Genomic DNA, 26,849 nt, shown 5'->3' on the forward strand with positions numbered 1-26,849 from the left:
AATGGAGGAGGGAAGAAATGAATCATCCCAATGAGCCTCAGTCATCTGAGACAGCCCAGCCCAACCACAGCCGACCACAGACAAACAAAGAAGATGGTTGAGACCCAAAGAACTGACCAGCAGAGCTCAACCTAAACTGCCCGTGCATGGAATTGAGAGCTAAAAAAATTGGCAGCTGTTGTTAGCCATGGACTTGCAGGATCACTGTTACTCAGAACTAGCTAACTGCTACAATTACACTAGCAAAATGAAGATGACTTCAAATATCTGTGATTCCAAGCCAAGGGGATGTGATGAGGGCTAGATCACTCCATGCCATGCTGTTTGAAATCACCCTCCCTATAAGTGAATGTAGAGAACAATAGAACCTCTGTAGACTCAGGAAGATGGAGTCTTGGTGTCTTAGTGAGAACATTCTGGCTGCAGCGTGGAGGATGGATTAGAGGAGACAAGACTGCAGACAGGGAGAGACCAGTGAGGATGCTGCCATAGTAAGGATGAAGGCTGAACCAAGGATGGAGAAGAGTGGAAACATTCAAGACGTCTGTAGCAGGGAGATTCTCCAAGAGATAATGACGGATTTAATATGGAAGGGGAGGGAGGATGAAGGTAACTCTCAGGCCTTAATTCAAATACCTTTTAGGAAACAGTTCTGAGGTTTTGGTCTGAGCTCTCCCTATCACAGAGTTTCTCTACATCAGTACTACTGACATTTGGGACTGGAGCATTTTTGGTTGTGGGAAGATGTTCTGTTCATTGGATGGAAGCAATGTTTTCCATCCCATATGCCCGTCATTAAGTGTGAATTTTGTACTCCATCCAACAAGCAGTGGGGTATATATTCCCACCCCTTAAATATGAGCATGCTTGTGACTATGGGGGATGTGACACCAAGTCGTAAAAACTGCATGTTAGGTCATAAAAGTATTAGACAACGTCATAAAAATCTCACACTCGGTCATAAAAATACAATGCACTTCTTTGTTCTCTTGAGATGCTCATTCTTGGAACTCATTCTTGGAACTTCTCTCATACTTTGAGGAAGCCCAACCAGCCATGAAAAAGCAGCTCACATGGACAAGAGTTAAGACCTCCAGCCCACAGCCCTGGGGGAGCAGCCAGCCAACAGCCAGCACCAGCTTGCCAGCCTTGTCAGTGGGCCTTCTCCAAACTGATTCCTCCAGCCTCCAGTTGAACCAAGTCAACTGACACGGTGTGGAACAGAGGCAAGCCATCCTCTCCAAACCAAGCCCAAATAGCAGGTTCGTTTGTGAGCAAAATAAATGACTGCTGTTGTTTTCATGCACTGAGTTTTCAGGGGGTCTGTTATGCAACAACAGATGACTTGAACACCTTGCAAAGCCACCTCTAGGAACCGACACATTGAAGCACCCATGGAATTGTGCAGTCATGGGAGCAAGGGGTGGCCTGCACAAATGTCTTTCAACCCTGCTCTGCCAGATCACCCCAAAGAAACACTTGCTGTGTACCTCTCGTGCAAGCACAACTTCAATGCAAGTCTCCTATCTGTCCCTCCCTGTCAACTGCACCTCTCCTAGACAGAAAACTGGAGCGGCCACTGAACTTCAAGATACCATCACAGGGATGCTCACCCCAGCTTTGTGTGAAGTTGTAAAACATTAGAAACAAACTAAGTGCCTGTCAGTTGACAGGTGATTCAATCTGGAGTCGATGTAAAGAATAAAATTCATGTTCCTTCATTCAACAAATATCCATTTAATACTTGCAATGTATCAGGCACCATACTGAGGGTGAAACACAGAGTGGACAAAATCGTTGCCGTAGAACCCAGCATTTTCTAGATGGGAAATATTGATTTCACCTCAACTTTAAACACCAGGGTCCACCGGCACTACTGAGAAGGCTGAATAACCCATGAACTGTAGCCCAAAGATGAAGAAGGATGTTTGGGGCACTCTGGAAACTCCGGTGGTAGAAATGAATGATCTTATTTAGAGCTCAGCGAACTACATCCCATAGGTCAAATCTGGCCCCTCATCTGTTTGTGTAAATAAAGTTTTATTGGCACACAGCCACATCCAGTCATTTATGTATCATCTATGACTGCTTTAGCAACACAACTGGAGCATTGAGTCATCATTGACAGAGATCATACAGGCAACTGTTGTGGGTTGAGTTATGGCCACCAGAAAGATATGTTGAAGTTCTAACCTCTAGTCTCAGAGAATGTGAACTTATTAGAAATAGGGTCTTTGTACATGTGCTTAAGATGTAAGTTAAGACATCGTACTGGAGTAGGATGTCCCTTAACCAGATATGATTGGTATCCTTATAAGGAGAGTAAAACAGGCACAGAGACAGGCTTAGGGAGAACACCACATGATGATGGAGTCAAAGATGGAAATGACACATCTACAGGTCAAGGAACCCAGAGATTGCTGGAAACACCAGAAGCTGGGAGAAAGCCTCAGAACAGATTGTCCCCTAGAGTCTTCAGAGAAAGCACGACCCTGCTGACAGCTTGATTTCAGACTTCTGGCCTCCAGAACTGTGAGAAAATAAGTCTCTGTTGCTTAAGGTCCCCAGTCTACAATATTTTTTTATGCAGCCTGAACTGCCTAATACAATGGACAGAGAATCCATCTCTGTGTGCCTCAGTTTTCTCATGTGATCTCTGTAAAGCACTCTGAACAGAGCCTGGAGCGTAGCAATTACTATGAAAGCAAATGTTAACCAAAAGACAAAATTCACTGCTGACATGTGGAGCTTTCTTTGTGGCAGGCATTGAGGTAGATACTTCACACGCATCAGCTCAACGAATGCTCAGAGCAGCCCAACGAGGTGCAAACTGATATTTCCATTTTTCAGAGGAGGAAACTGAGACTTCAAAATTGTGCAACATCGCATAGCTTGTGAAAGGCACAATTATGATTGGAATCCAGGTTCTGAGCAGCTCTGGAAGTTTCAGACGACAGCTTCCCAGGTCGTCGGAACCTCAGAGACTGGAAATGTGGTGATTAAACTGATATGTGTCCTATGCAAGCCCATTGTGAGCTGCCAGAGGCTGCAGCCTCTTTTGGAGGCAAATTAGCATGGTGGTGGGAGCACGGGCTGTGAAGCCACACCCAGGCACACTCAGATCCTGACTCTCCTACCTCCTACCTATTGCACCTTGGGACAGTGATTCAACCACAATGGAAGCTCAGTTTCCTCATCTGTGAAATGGGTGTAAAATCAAACTGATACCATCAGGTTGTTGGGAGGACCGAATGAGCACACTGATGGGAGAGCTTAGTGGCTTGGCTGGGATCCTGCCTCCAGACTTTTCTATCTTCTCTTGCCTCCTCCTGGAACATTCTTCCCCAGACACCCAATCTCTCACTCCCTCACTTCCACCGGATCTTTTCTCACATATCAAATTCTCAGCACGGCCTTTTCTTACCACTCTCTTAAAATTAGACCACAGCACTCTCTAACTGCCTTTCCTGCCTTATTGGTCTTCACCGCCTTTAACTTTCCCTAACACAGAAAGGTTTCATACATTTTTATTTTGTTAACTATCTCCCCACACACTAGAAAATAAATTCCAGGAGAACAAACGTTTTTGCCTGTGTTATTCACTGCTGTATCTGTCATCCCCAGAATAGAACCAGCCATGTTGCACATGCTCAAAGTATGGGTTGAAGAGTGAATGAGTGATTATTGTCTTCAGTTTTGCTGATGAGGTCTTTGAACACAGCCAAGACCCACCCCGACTCGTGCTCCACCAGTGTTGCCTTTGTAAACAGTCTGGGACCTAATTCCCCAACACACCCCTCCACCTACCTGCACACGTCTCTCCCTGGCCCTGGAACCTCACGTTTCCACTGCTGGAAACAAATCCTTGGTTGCAGACACAAGAGTAGCTGCCAAGACTATTGTGGCAGGTCGCATGCTCTGGGCAAGATTTTGGATCTGCACATTCATCTACATCTGGAGAGTGGAAGAGAAAACTGGGATCAAGGCAGAGCAGGAAATTTGGAAAGGAGATGGTAAGTGAATATTCACTCTACATGCTCTTAAGTTGTGGCACACAGCACTGAGGCTCCCCAGTACACACATGCTCCCCTTCTTCCTAACCTCCCTTGCAGTTAGGGAGGACCATGAGAATAAATTCTGGCTGATAGTGTGTAAGCAAAAGGGTGACAAATGATTTCAAAACATAACGATCATAGTTTGCAGAAATGGCCGCAATATCCCCCTTTTTTTGGCATAGAGAACAAAGTAAACTGTTTATTCCTTTCTTTCTTTGTCCATTTGTTTTAATCATCCATCCATCTATGTATCTAGGCATCTATGCCTCTATCCATCCATCCATCCATCTATTCATATATCCAAAAATATCTGCCAAGAGTGTGATACTTCACTGGCCACATATATATACCTATATCCACACCTCAGGATGGGGCTTGTGCAGTACAATATGACTTGGCCACTCCTCTCTTTAAATGTGGAGTTTGTTTTCCGCCCCTTCATCCAGCTGGCCCTATCACTTGCACTAGCCAATAGAATGCAGAAGAAGTGATGTGGTACCAGTTCCAAACTTAAACCTCCAGAGGATTATTTTCTTCCACCCATGCCTTAGGCCTCTGCATTCTGCCACCTGAACAAGCCCTAGACTAGCTGAATGAAGGATGGAAGAAATGGATCATCCCAGATGAGCCCCAGTCGTGTGAGACAGCCCAGCCCCATCCAACCACAGCTGACCACAGACACAGGAAGAGGAACAGCTGAGACTCAAAGAACAAACCAGAAGAGCCCCACCTGAACCACCCATGCATGGAATCAAGAGCTAAAAAGAAATGGTTGTTGTTTTTAGCCATTGACTTTTAGGGTAATTTGCTCCTCAGCAATAGCTAACTGCTAGGAATTCACTAGTAAAAGAAGACATGACTTCAGATATCTCTGAGTCCAAGCCAAGGAGCTGTGATGAGGGCTTGATCACTCCATGCCATGCTGGGTGGGGTCATCGTCCCTATAAGAAAACGTAGAGAGCAATAGAACCTCAGTGGACTCAGGAGGATGGAGCCCTGGCGTCTCAGTGAGAACTTTCTGGAGGCAGTGTGGAGGATGGATTTGAGGGGACAAGACCGGAGAAATGAGGAGCAGTAAAGATGAAGAAAACATGAAGCCAGAGCCAAGGATGGAGAAGAGTCGAGACATTCAAGACAGATTTAGCAGGTAGATTCCCCAAGACATAATGACTGACTAACATGGAAGGGGAAGGACGATGAGAGTAACTCTCAGGTCTTAACTCAAATATCTTTTGGGAAAAAGTTCTGAGGTCCAGGTCTCAGTTCTCCCTAGCACAGAGTTTCTCTATCTCAACCCTACTGACATTTGGGACCAGATCATTTTTTTGTTGTGGGAAGCAGTACTGTGCATTGTAGGGTGTTTAGCAGCATCTCTGGCCTCTACTCCTTTGATGACAGTAGCACACACAACCCCACCACCACCACCAGTGTGACAATTGAAAATGTGTCTAGACATTACTAATGTCCCCTGAGGAGAAAACTGTTCTGTGGACAGAGCGACCACCATCCTGTTACTCTGAAATACTGCCTGATGCTCTGCCTAACTTACAGTATTCCCTCAACAGAAGCTCAAATCCTGGTTGTTCCACTTAATAGCTGTGCATCCTCGGGCAAGTCACTTCACCTCTCTGAGCCTCAATGTTCTCATTCCTAAACTGAGGATCATGATCCCTACCTCACAGCATCATGAATTGAGGTGATTCTTAATTGAGTAGGCAGGTCCTACTCAATAAGAAGGGCAGGTCCTCTTTACCTTCACAGATGGAGTTTCTAGAAGAGAATCCAGCTAGGCAGGTGCAACGGTAGCTTCCCAAGGAGTTGGTGCACTCAGAATGCTCTGGGCAGACCCCGCTGGAGAGGCATTCATTGATGTCTGAGGAGCAGTGGAGGAGAGCGAGCAGACAAAAGAATGAGTGTCTAAGGTGAGAAACACAGGTACCCAACTCAATGGTAGCTGTCCACGAAAGACCACACCTGAGATCCCGAGAGCATTACCTGTACAGAAGAAACGACCAGGCTTTGCCGGGTTCCAGTTATTTCCAGTAGGAGAAGAGAAACCAGGCAAACAGCTGCACTTGTATCTCCCAGGCAGGTTTTTGCAGACTGAGTGAGCACCACATGGTGTGGGCCTCTTAGAACACTCATCTATATCTGGATAGAGAAAGAATTGGAGTTACAAAGTTGCCTCATCTTCTGCAGTAGATTTTATTCTCCAAAGATGGTTGAAACAATGTTTTCCATCTCATATGCCCTTCATTCAGTGTGAATTTGATACTCTTTCCATCAAGGAGTGGGGGTTTATGTTACCACCCCATGAATCTCAGGATGCTTGTGACTATAGTGGAAGTCAATCCAGGTCATAAAAATATAATCTACTTCCTTGTCGTCTTGAGATACTCATTCTTGGAACTGAGCTACCATACTTTGAGGAAGCCTAACAAGCCATCAAAAAGCAGCTCACATGGACAAGAACTAAGATCTCCATCTCACAGCCCTGGGGGAGCAGCCGGCCAATAGCCAGCACCAGCTTGCCAGTCTTGTGATGGGGCGCTCTTCAAAGTGAATCCTCCAGCCTCCAGTTGAGCCAATTCAACCGACACTGTGTGGAATAGAGACAAGCCATCCTCTCCAAACTCAGCCCAAATGGGCTCATTCACGAGCAAAATAAATGACTGCTGTTGTTTTCATGCTCTAAGTTTGCAGTTGGCCTGTTACCCAGCAATGGATAACTAGAACACCTTGCAAAGCCACCTCTAGGAATTTACTCGTTAAGGCACCCATGGAATTTTGCAGTCATGGTACCGTGGGTTGGCCTTCCCCAAATTTGCTTCAGCTATGCTCTGCCAAGTTACCCTAAATAAACATTTTCTATGTACTTGTCATGCAAGCACAATTTCAAGACATATCTCCTAGGGCACCCTCCAAGTCAACTGCACCTCTCTCAGAGAGAAATCTTGAGCTGCCACTGTGCTTCAAGATAAGGTCACAGGGATCCTCATTCAGCTTTGTTTGAAGTCGTAAAACATTAGAAATAATCTAAGTGCCTGTCAACAGAAGGACGGATTAGAGTTGACTAACGAACAAGGTTCACGTTCTTTCATTCAAGAAATATCTATTTAATACTCACAATGTGTCATGAACCATACTGGGGGTCAAAGATACAGAGTGGACGAAAATTTTTGCTGTAGTAGCCATCATTTTCTACACGGGGAATATTGATTTCACCCCAGATTTAAACACCAGGGTCTACCAGCACTAGTGAGCTGATGGAATAACCCATGAACTGTAGCCCAAACATAAAGAAGGATGTTTTGATCTCCCTAAAAACTACAATGATAGAAATGAATTATCTGCCTCAGAACTCAGCAAACTACATCTCATGAGTCAAATCTTGTCCAGCAGCTGTTTGTGTAAATAAAGTTTTATTGGAACACAGCCACGGCCACATCCATTTGTTTATGTATCACCTACGACTGCTTTGGCACCACGACTGGAGCACTGAGTAGCCATGACAGAGACCATACGGCTTGCAACTTCCAAAATATGTCCTATCTGGCCCATTATAGAAAGTTTACCAACCACTGGGCTTATTCATAGGCATAATCAGATCTTTACTGTCAAGAGGAGAATTAGGGTCTAGATATAAGGAATAGGGACAAAGAACTTAGCTCCTTCTGGGAATCATATCATTTATGTTAATATAGCACTTGATATTGTACATGCACCTAGGATACTGCATACATTGTTGCATTTAATCTTACCAACTGTCCTTTGAGGTAGACGCTCTTATACACTCATTTTACAGATGGAAACATTGAGGCTTAGAGAGATTAAATATGTTTCCCCAATACCTCTTAACTAGAGTGTGGCAACTGGATGAGATGGTTGACAGACATGGTTAGAGTCAGAAACAGCTGGGTTTGAATTCCAGGTCAACTGCATGACCTTCAACAAGTCATTTCAGCTCTCCAATCCTCACTTTACTCATCTGGACAATGGAGATCATCACAACGCTCATAGTCGATTTAAAGTGAAAATGCACATAAAGCCCTTCACACGGGGCCTGGCACTCAATAACTGTTAGCAGTTATTAGTTATAGCAGTAACTGTGGAGGGGTGACTGAAGGCACATCCTAATGTGGCTTTCTAATCACTGGAAATTTTAGTGACCAGGAATAAGTCTCATGAGAGAAAGGAAGGAAGGAAGGAAGGAAGGGAGGAAATAATATAATATTTGGGGGAAAGAAAAAGGAAAAGTACTTACACCTGCCACGCCAGCTAGCTTCCACCTGATTTTCCTACCACCTTTGAGGGGGCGTGAACTCACCTTTGCATTCCACTCCTGAGCCCTGGAACTGTGCCAGTCCGTTGCTAGACAGGAATCCTTTTTTGCAGCTGCAGTAATAACTTTTTGAAGTGTCAGTGCAGGTTGCATAAGCTGGGCAGATGGTGGTATCCACACACTCATTCGTTTCTAGGCAGCATAGAAGGAAGAGTTTGTATTAGCACACCAGAGTGGGGCTGCAGAGGAAGCCAGCGTTTGAGAGGGAAGGAAACTGTTGTGGGTTGAATTGTGTCCTTCAAAAAGATATGTTGAAGTCCTAAACTCTGGTCCCTGAGAAGTTGAGCTTATTTGGAAATAGGGTCTTTGAAGATGCAATTAAGATGTAAGTTTAGTTGAGATCATACTGGAGTAGGGTGGTCCCTTAATCGGATATGATTGGTGTCCTTATAAGGAGAGGAGAAGAGGCACAGAGACAGGCTTAAGGAGAATACCATGGGATGATGGAGTCAGAGATGGAATGATACACCTACAGGTCAAGGAATGCCGAGGATTGCTGGCGACACCAGAAGCTGGCAGAGAGCCTCAGAACAGATTCTTTTCTAGAGGCTTCAGAGAAAGAATGGCCTTGCTGACACCTTGGTTTCAGACTTCTGGCCTCCAGAACTGTGAGAGAATAAATTTCTGTTGTTTTAAGACACCCCGTTTGTGATAACTTGTTACAGCTGCCCTAAGAACCAGCTCGGTCAAGGACCCTGTAGACCCCAGACCTTTGCCACTCAAAGTGTGGTCCATGGCCCAGCAGCATCAGCAATGTCTGGGAGTTTGATGGAAATACAAAGTCCCAGGCCTTGCCCGAGACCTCCTGAATCAGAATCTGCATTTTAGAAAGATCCTCAGGTGATTTGTGTGCACATGAAAGTGCGAGAAATACTGATCTGGACCCTTGCTTCTCCAAGTGTGGTCCATGGACCAGTAGCATCTGCTGCGCCTGGTATCCTTGAGCGATCTTGGAAAATCAGATGCTGATTCAGCTGGTCTGGGAAGGGCCTGAGATTCTGCATTTCTAACAAGCGCCTGAATGATGCTGGTCAGTGGACCACACCATAAGCATTGGGGCTCCAGACAGAAGAGTATGAGAGTCAAAGTTACAGCCTTTGGAGCAAGGACTACCCGGGTTAAAGCTCCCATAGGAAACCTCGAAGCAGAGAACAGTGGCTATGCCCCCATCCCCATCTCCCCCTCTTCCTTTGAATAACATGACCATCCAGTTAAGCTGCAATTCCAGCTTCTCTTGCAGCTAGGTGCAGTCACGTGGCTAAGTTTCGGCCAAAGGAAATGAGCAGAAGCGATATGTGCACCTTTTGGCCACGCCCTTAAAAAGAAGGAGCATGTCCTTCATTCCTCCTTTCCCCTTTCCCCTGGGGAAAGAAGAATGTGGACAGAGTGAGGTGATCTATCCTTAACCATGGGGGTGATGCTTTGGAAAACCTCCACACCGAGGGATGGAGAAACAACAAGATGGAAGGCACCTGGGAGCTGAGATGATTTCATAGACAGGGTAGCCCTGTCACCCTGTTCCATCCACAAATTGGAGATTTATGAGGGAGAGAAGAAGAGACTTCTAAGAAATGAACATCAGAGATCTCCTCAAGATGGCAGTGTAGGCAGACTCTGAACCCATATCCTCCCATGAACACAACCAGGTTACAACTCTTCTTGGAAAAATTAACCCTGAGAAAGAAGCAAAAACTGGATAAAAAGAACCCCCACAATAAGGGACAGTCCTGACCAAGGCGGAAGAGGCAGAAATTCCTTTCAGGAGAGAAAAAAAACACCTTCAGGAGCCACGGAGCTTCACTTTTGGCAAGCTGGGAGCAAACCTAAGGTACACAGCCCTCTCTGGAGAAATGGGGACCTGACTGGGGGCCTGATACTGCTATAAGCATCCTTCAGACTCAGCACAACTGAGACGAGTCTCATAATATCTGGCTTTGCTGGCTGTTAACTACAATGGGGAATACCCCCAGAAAAGCTATGGGATATAAATGGAAAAACTCAGCTCTTAAAGGGCCCATGCCCAAATTCACCCATCTCAGACAGCAACCTAAAATCACCAGAAAGGTGCACAGTCCTTTGGCGAAAAGAGACTCACCTTGTAGGCTCTGGGTGGATCTCAGTGAGAGGTGAGACCTCTCTGGGGACTGAGACAGTGGCAGCAGCCATTGTAGTGACCTGGTACAGGTGTGCTGACACAGACGCTGGCAGACACCACTGGAGTTCCTCCCCTGGCCTGACAGCCCAGGGTCTGCCACACCCACTAGAGCACTGATTTAATCCAGCTCAGCCAGGGCAGGCAGCCTGCCCTAGGGACTGGCCCCACCCGACAGCAAGCCCTCAGGCTACTTGTTGGCCTACATAGACTGGGTGCCTGGATCCTCTGCAGGCAGATGAGTGAGTCCACCTCTGGGGGGCAGGGCCTGCGTGAGGAGCAGATAGAATGTGGGGGGTATTGGCAGAGAGTGTGGGGGCCTCTGCAGTGGGGTGAAGGGGTATGCTCCAGGGGGCCGGGATGTGTGCATGGGCCAGGACTGTGTTGAGATTGGGTGAGGACCCTTGGGGGGTGAGGCTTATCTGTGGCAGAAAACTTGTGCTTCTCAAACAGCCACATAGGGGATTGGCCCCACCTTCCAAAGCCTGAAACAATCGGGTGCTCCTGTGCCTAGGGCCAGCCCCACTCAGCTGCAATCCTGAGAGAGCTGACAAGAGCCTTGCAGGCCTAAGGACTATAGAAATTGTAATCATCAGCACCTAGCAACCAGCCAAGCTGGGGGCCTACTCACCGAACAGAATAACTGCAACAGGAGTGTGCTATTAGACCTTGCAGCCAACTGTGCTGGGGCTCCCCAAACCAGACTTACAAACAGCCTGCCAGGGAGAGAAAGCCTAGCCTGCCTGTGCACCTGCAGCAAGAGCAACCCTGCCACAGCAGAAGGACACGTGTAGCCCACACAGAGGTCACTCCTGGAACACTTGGAACTGGCGACAAGAGGGGAGCACACTGTTGGGCCTCAAAAGGGGTCTCTTACATAAGGCCACTTCTCCAAGATCAGGAGACATAGCTGACCCACCTAATACATACATATAAGCACAGAGAAAGAGGCAAAATGAGAGGCAAAGGGATACGTTTCAAGCAAGGGAACAGTACAAAACTCCAGGAAAAGAACTAAATGAAACATAAATAAGCAATCTGCCTGACAAAGAGTTCAAACAAAAACTCATAAGGATGCTCACTGATCTTGGGAGAAGACTGGATGAACACAGTGAGAATGTCAACAAAGAATTGGAAAATATAAAAAAGAACCAACCAGAAATGAAGAATACAATACTGGAAATGAAAAATTCACTAGAGGGACTCAATAGCAGAGTAGATGATACAGAAGAATGGATCAGTGAGGTGGATGAACAACTATAGGAAATCACCCGAGATAAACAGATAAAAGAAAACATATTAAAAAGAACCCGAACAGTCTAAGGGAACTCTGGGACAATATCAAGTGCACTAATATTCATATTATAGATGTCCCAGAACAAGAAGACAGAGACAAAGGGGAAGAGAATCTCTTTGAAGAAATAATAGCTGAAAACTTTCCTAACCTAAGGAAGGAAACAGACACTGAGGTACAGGAAGCGCAGAGAGAACCAAACAGGTTAAACCCAAAGAGGCCCACTGTAAGACACATTACAACTAAAATGACCACAATTAAAGACAAAGCGAGGATCGTAAAAGCCACAAGAGAAAGACAAAAAGTGACATACAAAGGAAACCCCATAAGGCTATCAGCTGACTTCTCAGCCGAAACCCTACAGGCCAGAAGGGAGCAGCACAATATACTTAAAGTGTTGAAAGGAAAAAAAAAAAAAAAACCTACAGCCAAGAATACTATAGCCAGCAAGGTTATCACTCAGAATGGAAAGAGAGGTAAAGGTTTTCCCAGACAAGCAAAAATTAAAGGAGTTTATCACCAAGAAATCAGTTCTACAAGAAAGGCTGAAGGGACTTATTTAAGTGGGAAAGAGAAGACTACAAATAGGAATAAGAAAAGTATCCCAAAAAGAGGCAATAAAATCACTGGAAAGGCAAAACTACAGTACGGTAGCAGATCAACCACCTACGAAGATAATACGAAGGTTAAAAGACAAAAGTACTCAAATTAACTATTTGAATGATAAGAGGGTAATGGATACACACACACAAAATACAGGGTTATATATGACATCAAAAACATAAAATGTGGGGCCAGCCTGGTGGCACAGTTGTTAAGTTCGTACATTCCGCTTCAGCAGCCCAGGGTTCTCCAGTTTGTATCCCGGGTGTGGACACGGCACTGTTTGTCAAGCCATGCTGTGGTAGGCGTCCCACATATAAAAAGTAGAGGAAGATGGGCACGGATGTTAGCTCAGGGTCAGTCTTCCTCAGCAAAAAGAGGAGGATTGGTGGCAGATGTTAGGTCAGGGCTAATCTTCCTATAAAAGAGGAAAAACATAAAATGTGGGAGGAGAGGAGTAAAAGAATTGAGCTTCTAGAAAGAGGTCAAACTAAAGAGACCATCAACTCAATATAGATTGCTATGTACACGGGTTATTATATGTGAACCTCATGGTAATCCCAAAGCAGAAACCTATAATAAATACACAAATAAGTAAGAGAAAGGAAGTCAAATATAATACTAAAGAAAGTCATTAAACCACAAGGGAAGAGAGCAATAGAAGAAGAAAGGAACAGAGAAGTACTACTAAAACTCCCAGAAAAAGTAACAAAATGGTAATAAGTACATATTTATCAATAGCTACTTTAAATGTCAAAGGATTAAATGCTCCAATGAAAAGGCATAGAGTGGCCGGTTGGATAAAAAAACAAGACCCATGTATATGCTGCATAAAACAGACGCACCTCAGACCTAAAGACACTCACAAACTGAAAGTGAAATGATGGAAAAAGATACTCCAAGCAAATGGCATAGAAAAGAAAGCTGGGGGTAACAGTACTTATATAATACTTGTATCAGACAAAATACACTCTAAAACAAAAACTGTAACAAGAGACAAAGATGGGCATTACATAATGATAAAGGGAGCAATCCAACAAGAGGATATAACACTTGTAAATATCTATGTACCCAACTAAATATATTAAGGCAATTTTTAACAGACATAAAGGGAGAAATAGACAGTAACACAATAATAGTAGGGGACTTTAACACTCCACTTACACCAATGGATAGATCATCCAAACAGAAGATCAATAAGGAAACATTGGCCTTAAATGACACATTAGACCAGATGGACTTAGTAGATATATATAGAACATTCCATCCAAAAACTGCAGCATAGACATTCTGTTCAAATGCTCATGGAACATTTTCCAGGACTGATCACATATTAGGCCACAAAATAAGTCTCAATAAATTTAAGAATATTGAAGTAATACCAAGCATCTTTTCTGACCACAAATGTATAAAACTGGAAATCAACTACAGAAAGAAAATCAGGAAAGCCACAAAAATGTGGAGATTAAACAAAATGCTACAGAACAAAGATCAGGTCAATGAATAAATCAAAGGGGAAATAAAAAATTACCTGGAGACAAATGAAAATGAAAATGAAAATATGACAGGCCAAAATCTATGGGATACAGCAGAAGCTGTTCTAAGAGGCAAGTTTACAGCAATTCAGGCCTACCTCAGCAAACAAGAAAAATCCCAAACAAACAATCTAACAGTGCACCTAAAGGAAAAAGAAGGAAAAACAAAGCCACAATCAGTAGAAGGAAGGAAATAATAAAAAAGCAAAGCAGCAATCAATGAAATAGAGACTAAAAACAGCAGAAAAAAACCTATGAAACCAAGAGCTGGTTCTTTGAAAAGATAAATAAAATTGACAAACCTTTAGCTGTACTCACCAAGAAAAAAAGAGAGAAGGTTCAAATAAATAAAATCATAAGTGAAAGAGGAGAAATTACAATAGACACCTCAGAAATACAAAAGATTATAAGAGAATACTCTGAAAAGCTATACGTCAACAAATTGGATAATCTAGAAGAAATGGATAAATTCTTAGAATCATACAACCTTCGAAAACTGAACCAAAAAGAAGTAGAGAATTTGGAATAGACCAATCACCAGGAAGGAGATCAAAATAGCAATCAAAAACCTCCCAAAAATAAAAGTCCAGGACCAGATGGCTTCCCTGGTGAATTCTACCAAACATTCAAAGAAGACCTAATACCTATCCTTCTCAAACTCTTCCAAAATTTTGAAGAGGAGGGGAGACTTCCTAATTCATTCCATGAATCCAACATTATCCTGATACCAAAACCAGACAAGGACAACACAAAAAAAGAAAATTACAGGCCAATATCACTGATGAACATTGATACCAAAATCCTCAACAAAAGACTAGCAAATCGAATACAATAATACATTGAAAAGATCATACACCATGACCACGAGGGATTCATTCCAGTGATGCAGGTATGGTTCAACATCTGCAAATCAGTCAATGTGATTCACCACATTAACAAAATGAAGAATAAAAATCACATGATTATCTCAATAGACGCAGAGAAAGCATTTGACAAGATACAGCATCCACTTATGATAAAACGGGTATAGAAGGAAAATACCTCCACATAATAAAGCCCATATATGACAAACCCCCAGCTAATATCATTCTCAATGGAGAAAAACTGAAAGCTATCCCTCTAAGAACAGGAACCCGACAAGGATGCCCATTTTCACCACTCTTATTTAACATAGTATTGGAATCCTTAGCCAGAGCAATCAGGCAAGAATGAGGAATAAAAGGGATCCACATTGGAAAAGAAGAAGTGAAACTGTCGCTATTTGCAGACGACATGCTTTTATATATAGAAAACCCTAAAGAATCCACTAAAAAACTTTTAGAAATCATAAGTGAATACAGTCAAGTTGCAGGATACAAAATCAACATACAAAAATCAGTTGCATTTCTATACACTAACATAGTAGCAGAAAGAGAAATTAGGAATACAATCCCAGGGACCAGCCCCATGGCTGAGTGGTTAAATTTGCATGCTACACTTCTGCAGCCCAGGGTTTCACCAGTTCAGATCCTGGGCACGAACATAGCACCACTCATCAGGCCATGCTGAGGTGGCATCCCACATAGCACAACCAGAAGGACCTACAACTAGAATATACAACTATGTACTGGGGGGCTTTGGGGAGAAGAAGAAGGAGGGGAAAAGAAGAAGATTGGCAACAGTTGTTAGCTCATGTACTGATCTTTTTTAAAAAAATACAATCCCATTTACAATTGCAACAACAACAACAAAAATACCTAGGAATAAACTTAACCAAAGAGGTGATAAACCTGTACGCTGAAAACTATAAACATTGTTGAAAGAAATAAAAGAAGACAAAGAAATAGAAAGATATTCTGTGCTCTTGGATTGGAAGGATTAACACAGTTAAAATGTCCATACTTCCTAAAACAATCTACAGATTCAATGAAATCCCTATCAAAGCTCCGACAACATTTTTCACAGAAATAGAACAAAGAATCCTAAAATTTACATGGAACAAGAAAAAACCCTGAATAGCCAAAGGATTCCTGAGAAAAAAGGAAGCTGGAGGTATCACACTCCCTGATTTTAAAATATATTACAAAGCTATCGTATTCAAAACAGCATGGTACTGGCACAAAAAAAAGACACACAGATCAATGGAACAGAATTGAGAGCCCAGAAATAAGCCCACACATCTGTGAACAGCTAATTTTCGACAAGGGAGCCAAGAACTTACTATGGAGAAAGGAAAGTCTCTTCAATAAATGGTGTTGGGAAAACTGGACAACCACATGCAAAAGAATGAAAGTAGACCATTATCTTACACCATGCACAAAAATTAACTCAAAATGGATTAAAGACTTGATTGTAAGATCTGAAACCATTAAACTTATAGAAGAAAACACGGGCAGTATGCTCTTCAACATAGATCTTAGCAGCATTTTTTCAAATACCACGTCTGACTGTGCAAGGGAAAAAATAGAAAAAATAAACAAATGGGACTTACATCAAACTAAAAGACTTCTTCACATCAAAGGAGTCCATAAACAAAATGAAAAGACAACCTACCAATTTGGAGAAGATATTTGCAAACCATATATGAGATAAGGGGCTAATATCCAAAATATGCAAAGAACTCATATATCTCAACAACAAAAGAACTAATAACCCAGTTAAAAAATGGGCAAAAGATCAGAACAGACATTTCTCCAAAGAAGAAATATGGATGGCCAACAGGCATATGAAAAGATGCTCAACATCATTAGCTATCAGGGAAATGCAAATCAAAACTACAATGAGGTATCACCTCACTCTGGTCAGAATGGCTATAATTAACAAGACAGGAAACAATGAGTGTTGGAGAGGGTGTGGAGAGAAGGGAACCCTTGTTCACGGCTGGTGGGAGTGCAAACTGGTGCAGCCACTATGGAAAGCAGTATGGAGTACCCTCAGAGAATTAAGAATAGATCTACCATATGATCCAGCTATCCCACTGCTGGGTATTTATCCAAAGAACTTGAAAACACAAAAGCATAAAGATACTTGCACCCCTATGTTCATTGTGGCATTATTCACAATAGCCAAGGCTTGGAAGCAACCTAGGTGCCCATCAAGGGACGCATGGATAAAGAAGATGTGGTATTTATACACAATGGAGTACTACTCAGCCATAAGAAATGATGAAATCCGGTCATTGGTGACAACATGGATGGAGCTTGAGGGTATTATGCTGAGTGAAATAAATCACAGGGAGAAAGTCAAATACCATATGATCTCACTCACAAGTAGAAGATAAAAACAACGACAAACCAACACATAGCCACAGAGCTTGGACTGGTGGTCACCAGAGGGGAAGTGGGGAGGGAGGAAAGTGAAAGGGGTGATTAGGTGCATGTGTGTGGTGATGGATTGTAACTAGTCTTTGGGTGGTGAAAACGATGTAATCTACACAGAATTCGAAATATATTATGATGCACACCTGAAATTTATATAATGTTATAAACCAATGTTACCACAATAAAAAAATTACATAAAAAAACAGTATATCTTACAGAGATAAAAATGGGAAAAAAAGAAGTAAACATCAAAGTTGTCATTCAATTTCTATGGAAATGATCAAAACTGCATCCTCGCCAGTCCAGCCCCAGGACAAGTGGGGTTCACTCCTCTGTACTCAGTTTATTTGTTTAGCCCTCAACTCACCTCCAACGAGTCCCCAGTCCACCATGATTCTCCCTCCCAAATATTTGACATCTACCCACGTCTCTCCATCTCCACAGGTATGCTTGGTACAGATCTTCCTCTGGATTCCACATCCTTGCGTCCCCCATAGTTCCGGGCAATCATCTCCGAATGCAAATTTGATCACCCACCCCCCACCCCTGCCTAGAATGCTCCCTACTGCTCTCAGAATTAAAATCCAAATTACTTAACGAGACCCACAAAGCCCCCAGTGGCCAGACCCAACCCCATCTCCCTTCACGCTCCATTTCTAGCCTTCCCACCACAGGGTCTTTGCACGTGCTGTTCCCTCTGCCTCTGCTTTGCCTGGCCAGCTCCTATTCATTCTCCAGTTCTTGCTTCAATGTCACTTCCTCCAAGAAGCCTTCCCTGACTCCCCCATAGCTCCTTGTGCTCCTTCTTTAAGGCACTTATCATAATTATAATTGCTCAATTATTTGAGTGAGTAGCTCTTCAGTGATCATCTCCACTGCCACACCGCGACCTCCAGGAGAACAAAGCCACAGGTGGGCCAGGTTTCCAGGTGCCGGGGAAGAGACTCACTTGACACAATCCTTCCTCTGGTTGGCATAATAATGGTCCCCCAAAGAGGACCACATCCTGATCCCCAGAACCTGTGAATGTGCTGTGCTACCTGGCAAGAGGATTAAGGCTGCAGATGGAATTAAGAGTGTTAACCAACAGACCCTGAGATGGAGAGATTACCCTGGGTTATCCAGGTGGGACCAATGTCATCACAGAGATGACATCTTCGTAAGCGAAGGATGAAACCAGGAGGGGCAGAGTCAGAATGATGCAATGTGAGAAAAACTTGACCAGCCATTGCCGGCTTTGGAGATGGAGGAAGGGGGACACGAGCCAAGGGATACAGTGGCCTCTAGAAGCTGGAAAAGGCAAAAAACCAGTTCTCCCCTAAAACCTAGAGAAAGGAATGCGGCCCTGCCGACACCTTCCTTTGAGCCCAGTGAGGCCCATTTCAAACTTCTGCCCTTCGGAACTGGAAGAATATGCTTTTGCGGCTTCAAGCCACCAAGTTTTTGGTGATTTGTTACAGCAGCAATAGGAAACAAATACAACTTATCCATTATACGGATGTGGACAACTGAGGCTCAGAGAAGTTAAGTAACTTGCCCGAGGGCACACAGCCCGTGAGTGGCAGCGCCAAGCCTGTCAAAACCCAAAGTGCGTGATTTGCACTTCTTCTACGTGAGAAGAGGTAGGTCTGGCTGGAAATGGAATACATTTTCAGGCAATTTCTAAAATAATTCCGTGTAAAAACTTTCATAATTGGTTGTTTCAAGTCTGTCTCCCTGAGGGTCTGTGAGCTCCCAGAAGAGATTTGTGACCATCTTATTTACTACTGCATCCCGAGTGCATAGAATAGTGCCTGATGCTTAGTTGGTGCTCAATAGTAGAGACCTCACTGAGAAGGCAGCATTTAAGCAAAGACCTGAAGGAGGTGAGTGACTGAGCTTTGGAGCTATTTAAGGTGGGGGAAAGAGCAAGTGCAAATGCCCATTGGCAGGACCTTGCCCGGTGATTTCACAGATTTACAAGGAGGCCGGTGTGGTTGGAGCAGAGTGGATGAAGGGGGAGTGCAAGGAGGTGACACGGCCAGATCATGCAGGATCTGCTAGGCCATTGGAAGACTTCAACATTTTATCAGAGAGAGACGGGAGCATGGAAGGGTTTTGAGCAGAGGAAGGACAGCACAACTTAGGTTTGAAAATGATCCTTCTGCCCGTTGGTCGGAAGATGCTCTGTAAAGGGACAGAGTTGGGATGACCAGGGAGGAGGCGACCACACTTGTCCAGGTGACCAATGATGGTGGATATAACCCAGGTGGGAGCTGTGGAAATCATGGGATTCTGGTTATTTTGCAGGTTAAGTTAATAGGATTTGCCAATGGATTGGCGTGGGGTGTGAAATAAAGAGAAGAGTCAATGAGAACGCCAGCATCGACTGGTAGGACGGGATATCACGGGAAAGCTCTTTATAAAGTGCCATAAAAATATAAGGGATGGATTATCATTATTAGGATGTTGAGAGCCAGGCTTTTTGCTCCCTGCAGCATGTCTTGTTTATTTCCCTTCCCTGTATGATGGCTCAGATAATATCTTTCTTCTCATTTCCAGCTTCCTCTTTCAGCTACAGATGCAACATTTTTTTTTTTGCAGACTTCCGGCATGTTATCACTTGTGGTCTCCCAGCTCTGAGCTTCCCAATACTCTCTTCTAGCTCAATTTTTCATAACTCAGATCCACTGGAAACCAGAATAACAACCCAGTCCTGTGTGACTGGCCACCTGCTGACCTCTCCAGCTCATCTCCTGTCCTGTTGCATCAACCGTATTTACTTGCTCAGTCCTCCAAATTCCTTCCAGTCTCATGATCTCTGCACCTCACCCTGCAGATCTCGAGACGAGCCAGCCTCCATAATTGCGTGAGTCAATTCCAAAAATGAATCTTTACATATAAATATACACACACAGAGAGAGATATATGCATATCCATCCTAATCCTATTGGTTGTTTCCCTGGGTAACTCTGACAAATACAAATACCTGCTATGTGCCAGGCACTATTCTAGGCACTATGGATTCAGTAATGGAACAAGACACACAAAGGTCCCCACCTTCACAAACATGGTAATCTGGAGAGGCGGGGGTGAGGGATACAATGTCCAAAATAGAGTAGTCACTGAGAAGATGACACATGAGCTAAAACATAAAGAAGGTGAGGCACAGAGCCACATGTATATGCAGGACAAGAGCTTTCTAGGCAGAATGAACTGCATGTGCAAAGGCCCTGGGGCAGGACTGTGCCTGGCATGTGGGAGGAACAGCAAGGAGACCCACATGTTTGGAGTAGAAGGAGCAAGGGGGAGAGAGGGAGGAGGGAGAGCAGAGAGGGGATGGGCCAGGTTATGCAGGGCCTGGGGGGCCACAGGGAGAACTCGGGCCTTTACCCTCATGGAGGGGGGAGCCCTGGAAGGCTGTGGGCAGAGGAGGGCGGGACCTGACTCAGGTGCTCACAGGTGCCCTCTGGCCACTCTTGGAAGAGCAAGGAGTGGGGAGACCAGGGCATTGACCATTTCAACAATCCAACTGAGACACACACACGATCCTCAAAATAATTTAATGGTCATTTAATTGACCTAATCAGAAAAATGAGACTCAGAGAAGCAAAGGGACTTTTAAAATACAACTAGAGCTTCCATTTTGTAAGTGACTTCCATGCACCCCAGGCCCCTTCCATATATTTTCTGCAGTCCCCACAATAATGCTCGGGGGTAGGGTGACTGAGTTGTCCTGGCTTCCCCGAGACTTTCCTGTTGTTAGCCCTCAATGTCCAATGTCCCGGGAACCAGCCCCCCCAACCCCGACCCTGGTCTGGGGCAAGTCAGGATGGTCAGTCACCCTATTTAAGGGAAAGGTTACGACTTCATTTTACAAATGTGGAAATGGATGCCCAAGAGAGTTCATGTAAGCTGTCCCAGGTCACACCACAAGTTAGGAAGCAAGAGAAGAGCAAAGGAGAATGGACACACGCTGGGAGGGAGTCAGGGGACCTGGTCATTGTCCTGGCCGTGCCCCTCGCTGGCTACCAGCTTTGACTCAGCTTCAGCCCAGCCAATAAGAACCACACAATATGTGTTCCTCCAAGGAGGAGGAGGAGGAACCGGCGGAGGAACGGAGGAAGAGAAGGAGGGGCAGAAAAGGAGAGGGAGGATGAGGAGGAGGGGGAGGAGTGGGAGGAGGAGAAGGTGGAGGGAGCAGCAGGGGGAAGAGGAGGAGAGAGGAGAAAAGGAGGGGGACAGGGAGGGTTAACATAATTGAGCACTTATCTTGTTTCAAGTACCATTCTAAGCACCGCCTGTACTCATTTAATCTTCATCAAAACCCCACGGGATCAACTCCTCTCACCCTCATTTTCAAGGCAACTTAAGTCTTGGGGAATTTGCTGAAAAACCTGGGGTCTCCATGGCAATGAGCGCCAAAACCAAGCTTCAAACCCAGGACGTGTGGCTCCAGAGCCCACCTCTTAACAACTCCACGTGGAGCTGAATCCTCACCATCCCCATCGGGTAGGGGTCGTCCCCATACCCATCAGTCAGATGATGAAACTGAAAGAGGGAGGCCCTTGCCCATGGCCTGATGGCTTTCAGTCCAGGGGAGTCTCTTACCAAAAGCCGTCCCCTTCAAGTTCAGCTTCTCACCTGGAAGCAGAGGAAAGAGAAGTCGTTAGTTCCCTTGGCGATCTGGCCACGAGCCTTCCTCTCGCCCAGCCAGGCTCCACATCTCCCTGCGTGCTGAGAGCACATGGCAGATTATGAAAGCATGGCTTTATGAAGAGGAGAATCCAGTCTCTTCTTGGAGGTTCAGCCACATCAGCTCATGAGTTCTTCACACCTTGCCAGGTGAGAAAGGTGGGTGGTAGCCACTCTCGGCACCACCCCCCATCCACTTTACCGGGTTAGCACACTCATCCGCCAGCTGCTTCGCTGATCTAGAAGTGATGAGTGACAGATGCAGGAATACAACAGCACAGCCATCCCATTGCCTCAGAGCAGGCGACCGTCTCTGGTGCAATTCACGCTGCGGGATGGGGCTGTGGCTGAACCTCCCCTGAAATGCCTTCTGAGTGCCTAGCTTCTCCCGCTGCCCTATCCTGCTTTCCTCACTCCTACAAGTGTCGGCCAGTGAGTCCTGAGAGCCCTCCCTTCCTAAATTACTCACACAAGAATCCTTGTCTCAGGCTCCGCTTGTACAGAAACTAACCAAAAGCAGATGGTAATCCTTATTTTCATTTCTTTTGTTTTTATCTTTTTTTTTTTTTGAGGAAGGTTAGCCCTGAGCTAACATCTGCTGCCATTTCTCCTCTTTTTGCTGAGGAAGACTGGCCCTGAGCTAAGATCCGTGCCCATCTTCCTCTATTTTATATATGGGATGCCTATCACAGCACAGTGTGCCACATGGTGCCATGTCTGCACCCGGGATGTGAACCAGCGAACCCCGGGCCGTGGAAGCAGAACATGCGCACTTAACCACTAAACCACAGGGCCAGCTCCTTTATCTCTTTTTAAGAAGGTAATAATTGCTTCTTGTGAAAAAAAAAAATCAGACAATGCAGAAGTGTATAAAATTAAAAGTGAAGATCTCCCCATCCCCCGTCTTTATATCCAGAGGTAACTAATGTCAAAAGCTTAGCGTGAACCCTTCAAGGCTGGGTTGTATTTGCAAACTCAACCATGCCAACATATTATCAAACAGAAATAAATTTATAAATTCACACAATTTTCTTAACGCAGATGGTATCATGCAATCTACAATCTTTTGTGCTCTCTAATATAGTAGCTACTATTTACACTTAAATCTATTAAAATTAAATAAAATGAAACGTGCCATTCCTCAGTCATATCAGCCATTTTTCAGCTGCTCAATAACCACATGTGACTAGTGGCCGCTGTAGAGCTAGAACATTTCCGTCAACGTGGAAAGTTCTGTCGGGCAGCTCGGTTCCATTTCTACTTGCTGTCTTGCTCAACAGTATGTCTTGCAAACAAAGAGGAGCAAAATTTCTCAAGGGTTGAAGCTGGGCAATGGGCACATGAGAGTTTTTTATACTATTTTCCCTACCTCTGAGTGTTGAAATATTTCTGTAATAAAAAGTTAAGAAATGAATATGTTTTGGTCAACTTTCCATGTCAGTCTATACAGACCTAATGCATGCTTTTTAACAGCTGCATAGTATTCCATTATATCCATGGGCTATAACTGTGCCACAGGTAATGAGGCAGCCAAAGATCAAACAAAAATTCCACATTCCCCTTTCCAGGGTGTGGAATTGTCACTAGGAGGCAACTGCCTAATGACAGACCACATTTCCCAGCTCACCTTGCATCCAGGTATGGTCATGTGACAGTGAGCAGAAGTGACATGTGTCAGCTCCAGGCCTGGGTTTTTACAAAGGGTGTGTGCCTTCTCCACTGTTTCTTTCCCCCTCTGCCACTGTCTGCAGAAGACTCTGAGACCCTCGCATGGCTCAGCAACAAGACAGGAGGAGTCTGGGTCCCCAAATAAACACATGGAGGAAGGCCACCCATTACCCAGAAAAATCTGCATTGGACGCTTCAACAAACAAGAATTAAATTTCTTTTTTATTAAGCCACTGACAGTTTTGATTTTATTCATTACAGTAGCTAGAGTTACTCTGACAAACACAACAATTTATCCAACCAGTCCCCAAGTGTAAAAAACATTTAGTTTATTCCAGGTTGTCACCTGGGTAGCATGAATGTGCACATCCTTGAGCATATAGTGAGAAATCTCTGACATTACATGACTATCTCTTTGGAGTAAATTTCTAGAGGAGGATTGTTGTGTCAAAGTATGTGCATTTTTATCATATTTTATTAAGTGTAACAGATACAGAGAACCACAACTATTGTAAGCGTACACTTCAATGAACTTGCACAAAGTTAACCCACCTGTGTTTATGCAGTGTTAATCCTGATAGTACCAAATTTTCTCAGATGTTAATCCTTTTGAGTTCCCATTTATAAATACCTTGTACATCCGTCTACCGTAACACTTCTCTTACTCTCTATGTGGAGCACGTGGTCTTCCTTTTATTTATCTACCTAACCTGCCTGTATTGTGCCAGGTCTGAGCTGGGTCCCAGAGCTGTGGAAATTAATACAGTCTCTTCCTCACCAGCCGAGAGTTTCCTGGGCTCTATAATAATGATGGATTTTTCTTTTTAATCAAGGATGATCTTTCTGGAAATATATTGATGTAATTTTAGAATGGTAACTGTAGTTGACAATACTGTATTCTATACTTGAAAGTTTGCTAAGAGCACATCTTAAATGTTCTCACCACAGAAAAAAATAGTAATTATGTGAGGTCATGAAGGTGTCAGCTAATGCTACACTGCAATCATTTTGCAACATTTAAGTGCATCAGATCGACACATTGTACACCTCACACTTGCACAACGTTGTATCTCAATAAAAATGTTTCCAATCGCTAGGCTTTGAGGACTGGAAGTTAGAGTTCTAATTAAGCTGTAGGGTAGAGAGGACTCAGGATACGATGGAAGGGAAATACCTATTATACAGGAAGAGTGAAAACTGTGGGAAGCTAAAAGAAGGACAAGATGAAGAAGTCTAGCCAGGACTCCTGCTTCTCTGCCACTTCACCTCAAGGCTAAATGTAAGTGGAGATGGGTCACCTCAGAGACACCCAGATAGGGATGGGTGAATTTAGGGGCATCAAGGCTAAGGGTCGACTCCTCTCAACAAAAGCTCGCCTTCTGCTATTGCCACATCCAACATGGCATGGGAGCCGAGGATCAGAATCAGCAGAGGGAGATAACTAGGGGGCCTGAGAAAACTCTTCTGGGTTCCTGTAGCCTGGACATGGAAACCAGGAGCTCCTGTGTGGATGCCTGAGAGATGTGGAGCTTCCAAGAGGATTGCTGGACAAGCAAGAACCAAGGACTGGCTCAACCAGTAGACAAAACACCCCATCTGGAGTCCACACTTCACAGCTACAAGATCCCGTAAGCTGCCCCTACACCAACACCCAGATGCCATCTTGGGAGGAACTGCTCATTCTTCATACAGTATAAACTAGATTTCCCAAATATGACTAAACCAAGAACTGAGACACTGAGAACGCTAAGAACTGTCAATGTTTTCTTCGTCTATCCAGCAGGAGCTTATGTGGAAGATGAGAATTCTTAGCGAAACATTAAAAAATGGATTTGTTTTCCACATTGAGTTGTAGTTTGAGTAAATTTCATCCCTATTCCTACCATACTACCATTTAGGAAGTTCTTGTCACACAAACCAGGTGGCTCACAAAGTTACCTCTTTTGATTCAAGCTGCATGACATCCCTGTGGGATAGGAACCCTCATTATCTGTATTTCACAGCTGAGGAAACCGAAGATGAGAGGGGTTATGAGACTTGCCTGAGGTTACACAGCAAGTGCAAGGCACAAAGGAAAGAACCTGGAATGGGAACTAGGCGACCTGGTTGTTATCCCTAGTTCTGCCACTAACTAGCTCCTAGCAAGTGTTCAGCTGTGAGCCTCTGAACAAAAGAATCTCCTCTCCAGAAAACATCCTCCCACCACTTTGGGCATACGGATTCTCTTTGACCAACTTACGCCATGACTTTGATCCCAGCGGGCTTGATGTGGGCGTTTCACAGCTATATATACGACAACACCCTGTGTAGAAAGAAAACAAAAATATTGTGAACCACCAAGAGGCTGTTTGGGATCAACCTTAAAAATTATTGCTGGCGTGGCCTCAGGTTTGGTGATCCTGCATGAGAGACCCTGTTGAGTGACAAACATACATTATTTCGCATATTTCACAGCAACCATTCCTGCTTTTCTGCACTTTAGGTTTGCTTTTCATTTTGTTCGTATTGCCTTCAATTTATTTTCAATTGCAAAAATAGCTCCAGCTGGTTTTCAAAAACATACAATAAAACGTCCATTCTCAAAAGGAATGATATGTCCTCCAAAACAGTAAAATGTGGTTCTTGGGGAGAAATGAAAAAAAAAAATCTTACTCTTTTATGTATAAGATACATATAGATATACATGTAATATATAATTAGATATACACTATATCTGTAGTGTAAAAATTTCATGAGAGGGTGGGGCAATTAGTTTTTTGTGTGTGTGAGGAAGATTGGCCCTGAGCTAACATCTGTTGCCAATCTTCCTCTTTTTGCTTGAGGAAGATTTTTGCTGAGCTAACATCTGTGCCAATCTTCCTCTATTTCATGTGTGAAGCCACCACAGTGTGCCTTGATGAGCACTGCTAGGTCTGCACCCCGGATCTGAAACTGCAAACTCTGGGCCACCAAAGTGGAGCATGCAAACTTAACCACTAGGCCACCAGGCTGGTCCCACGATTAGTGTTTTAAAATATCTAAAAGGCAGTACAGTCCCCCAGCATTTAGCTCTTCTCCAACATCCACATCATCATCATCATCATCATCACTATCATCACCATCACCATCACCACCACCATCATCATCATCTCGTCATCCCTGTCATCACCATTACCACCATCATCATCATCACCACCGTCCTCATCATCACCATCATGATTATCACCACCACCATCATCATTCTCATC

General features: G+C 44.1%; 1 protein-coding gene across 2 annotated transcripts in view; it reads right to left on the bottom strand.

Annotated features, from left to right (window-relative positions):
- The window catches only part of ADGRE1 (adhesion G protein-coupled receptor E1), a 58,117-nt gene that overhangs the window by 29,787 nt on the left and 1,481 nt on the right, over positions 1-26,849 (bottom strand). Inside the window, exons 2-7 of one of the 2 annotated variants that reach the window (XM_046684610.1) lie at positions 25,862-25,924; positions 21,871-21,903; positions 8,383-8,529; positions 6,051-6,206; positions 5,809-5,928; positions 3,808-3,954 (exon numbers count right to left, since the gene is read on the bottom strand). In XM_046684610.1, coding sequence (XP_046540566.1) covers positions 3,808-3,954; positions 5,809-5,928; positions 6,051-6,206; positions 8,383-8,529; positions 21,871-21,903; positions 25,862-25,924 — 666 coding nt within the window. The remainder of the gene's footprint in view (positions 1-3,807; positions 3,955-5,808; positions 5,929-6,050; positions 6,207-8,382; positions 8,530-21,870; positions 21,904-25,861; positions 25,925-26,849) is intronic. The other variant, XM_046684611.1, reaches the window with a different exon arrangement.

Source organism: Equus quagga, chromosome 14 (genome assembly GCF_021613505.1).
Source record: "Equus quagga isolate Etosha38 chromosome 14, UCLA_HA_Equagga_1.0, whole genome shotgun sequence".
Lineage (NCBI taxonomy): Eukaryota > Metazoa > Chordata > Mammalia > Perissodactyla > Equidae > Equus > Equus quagga.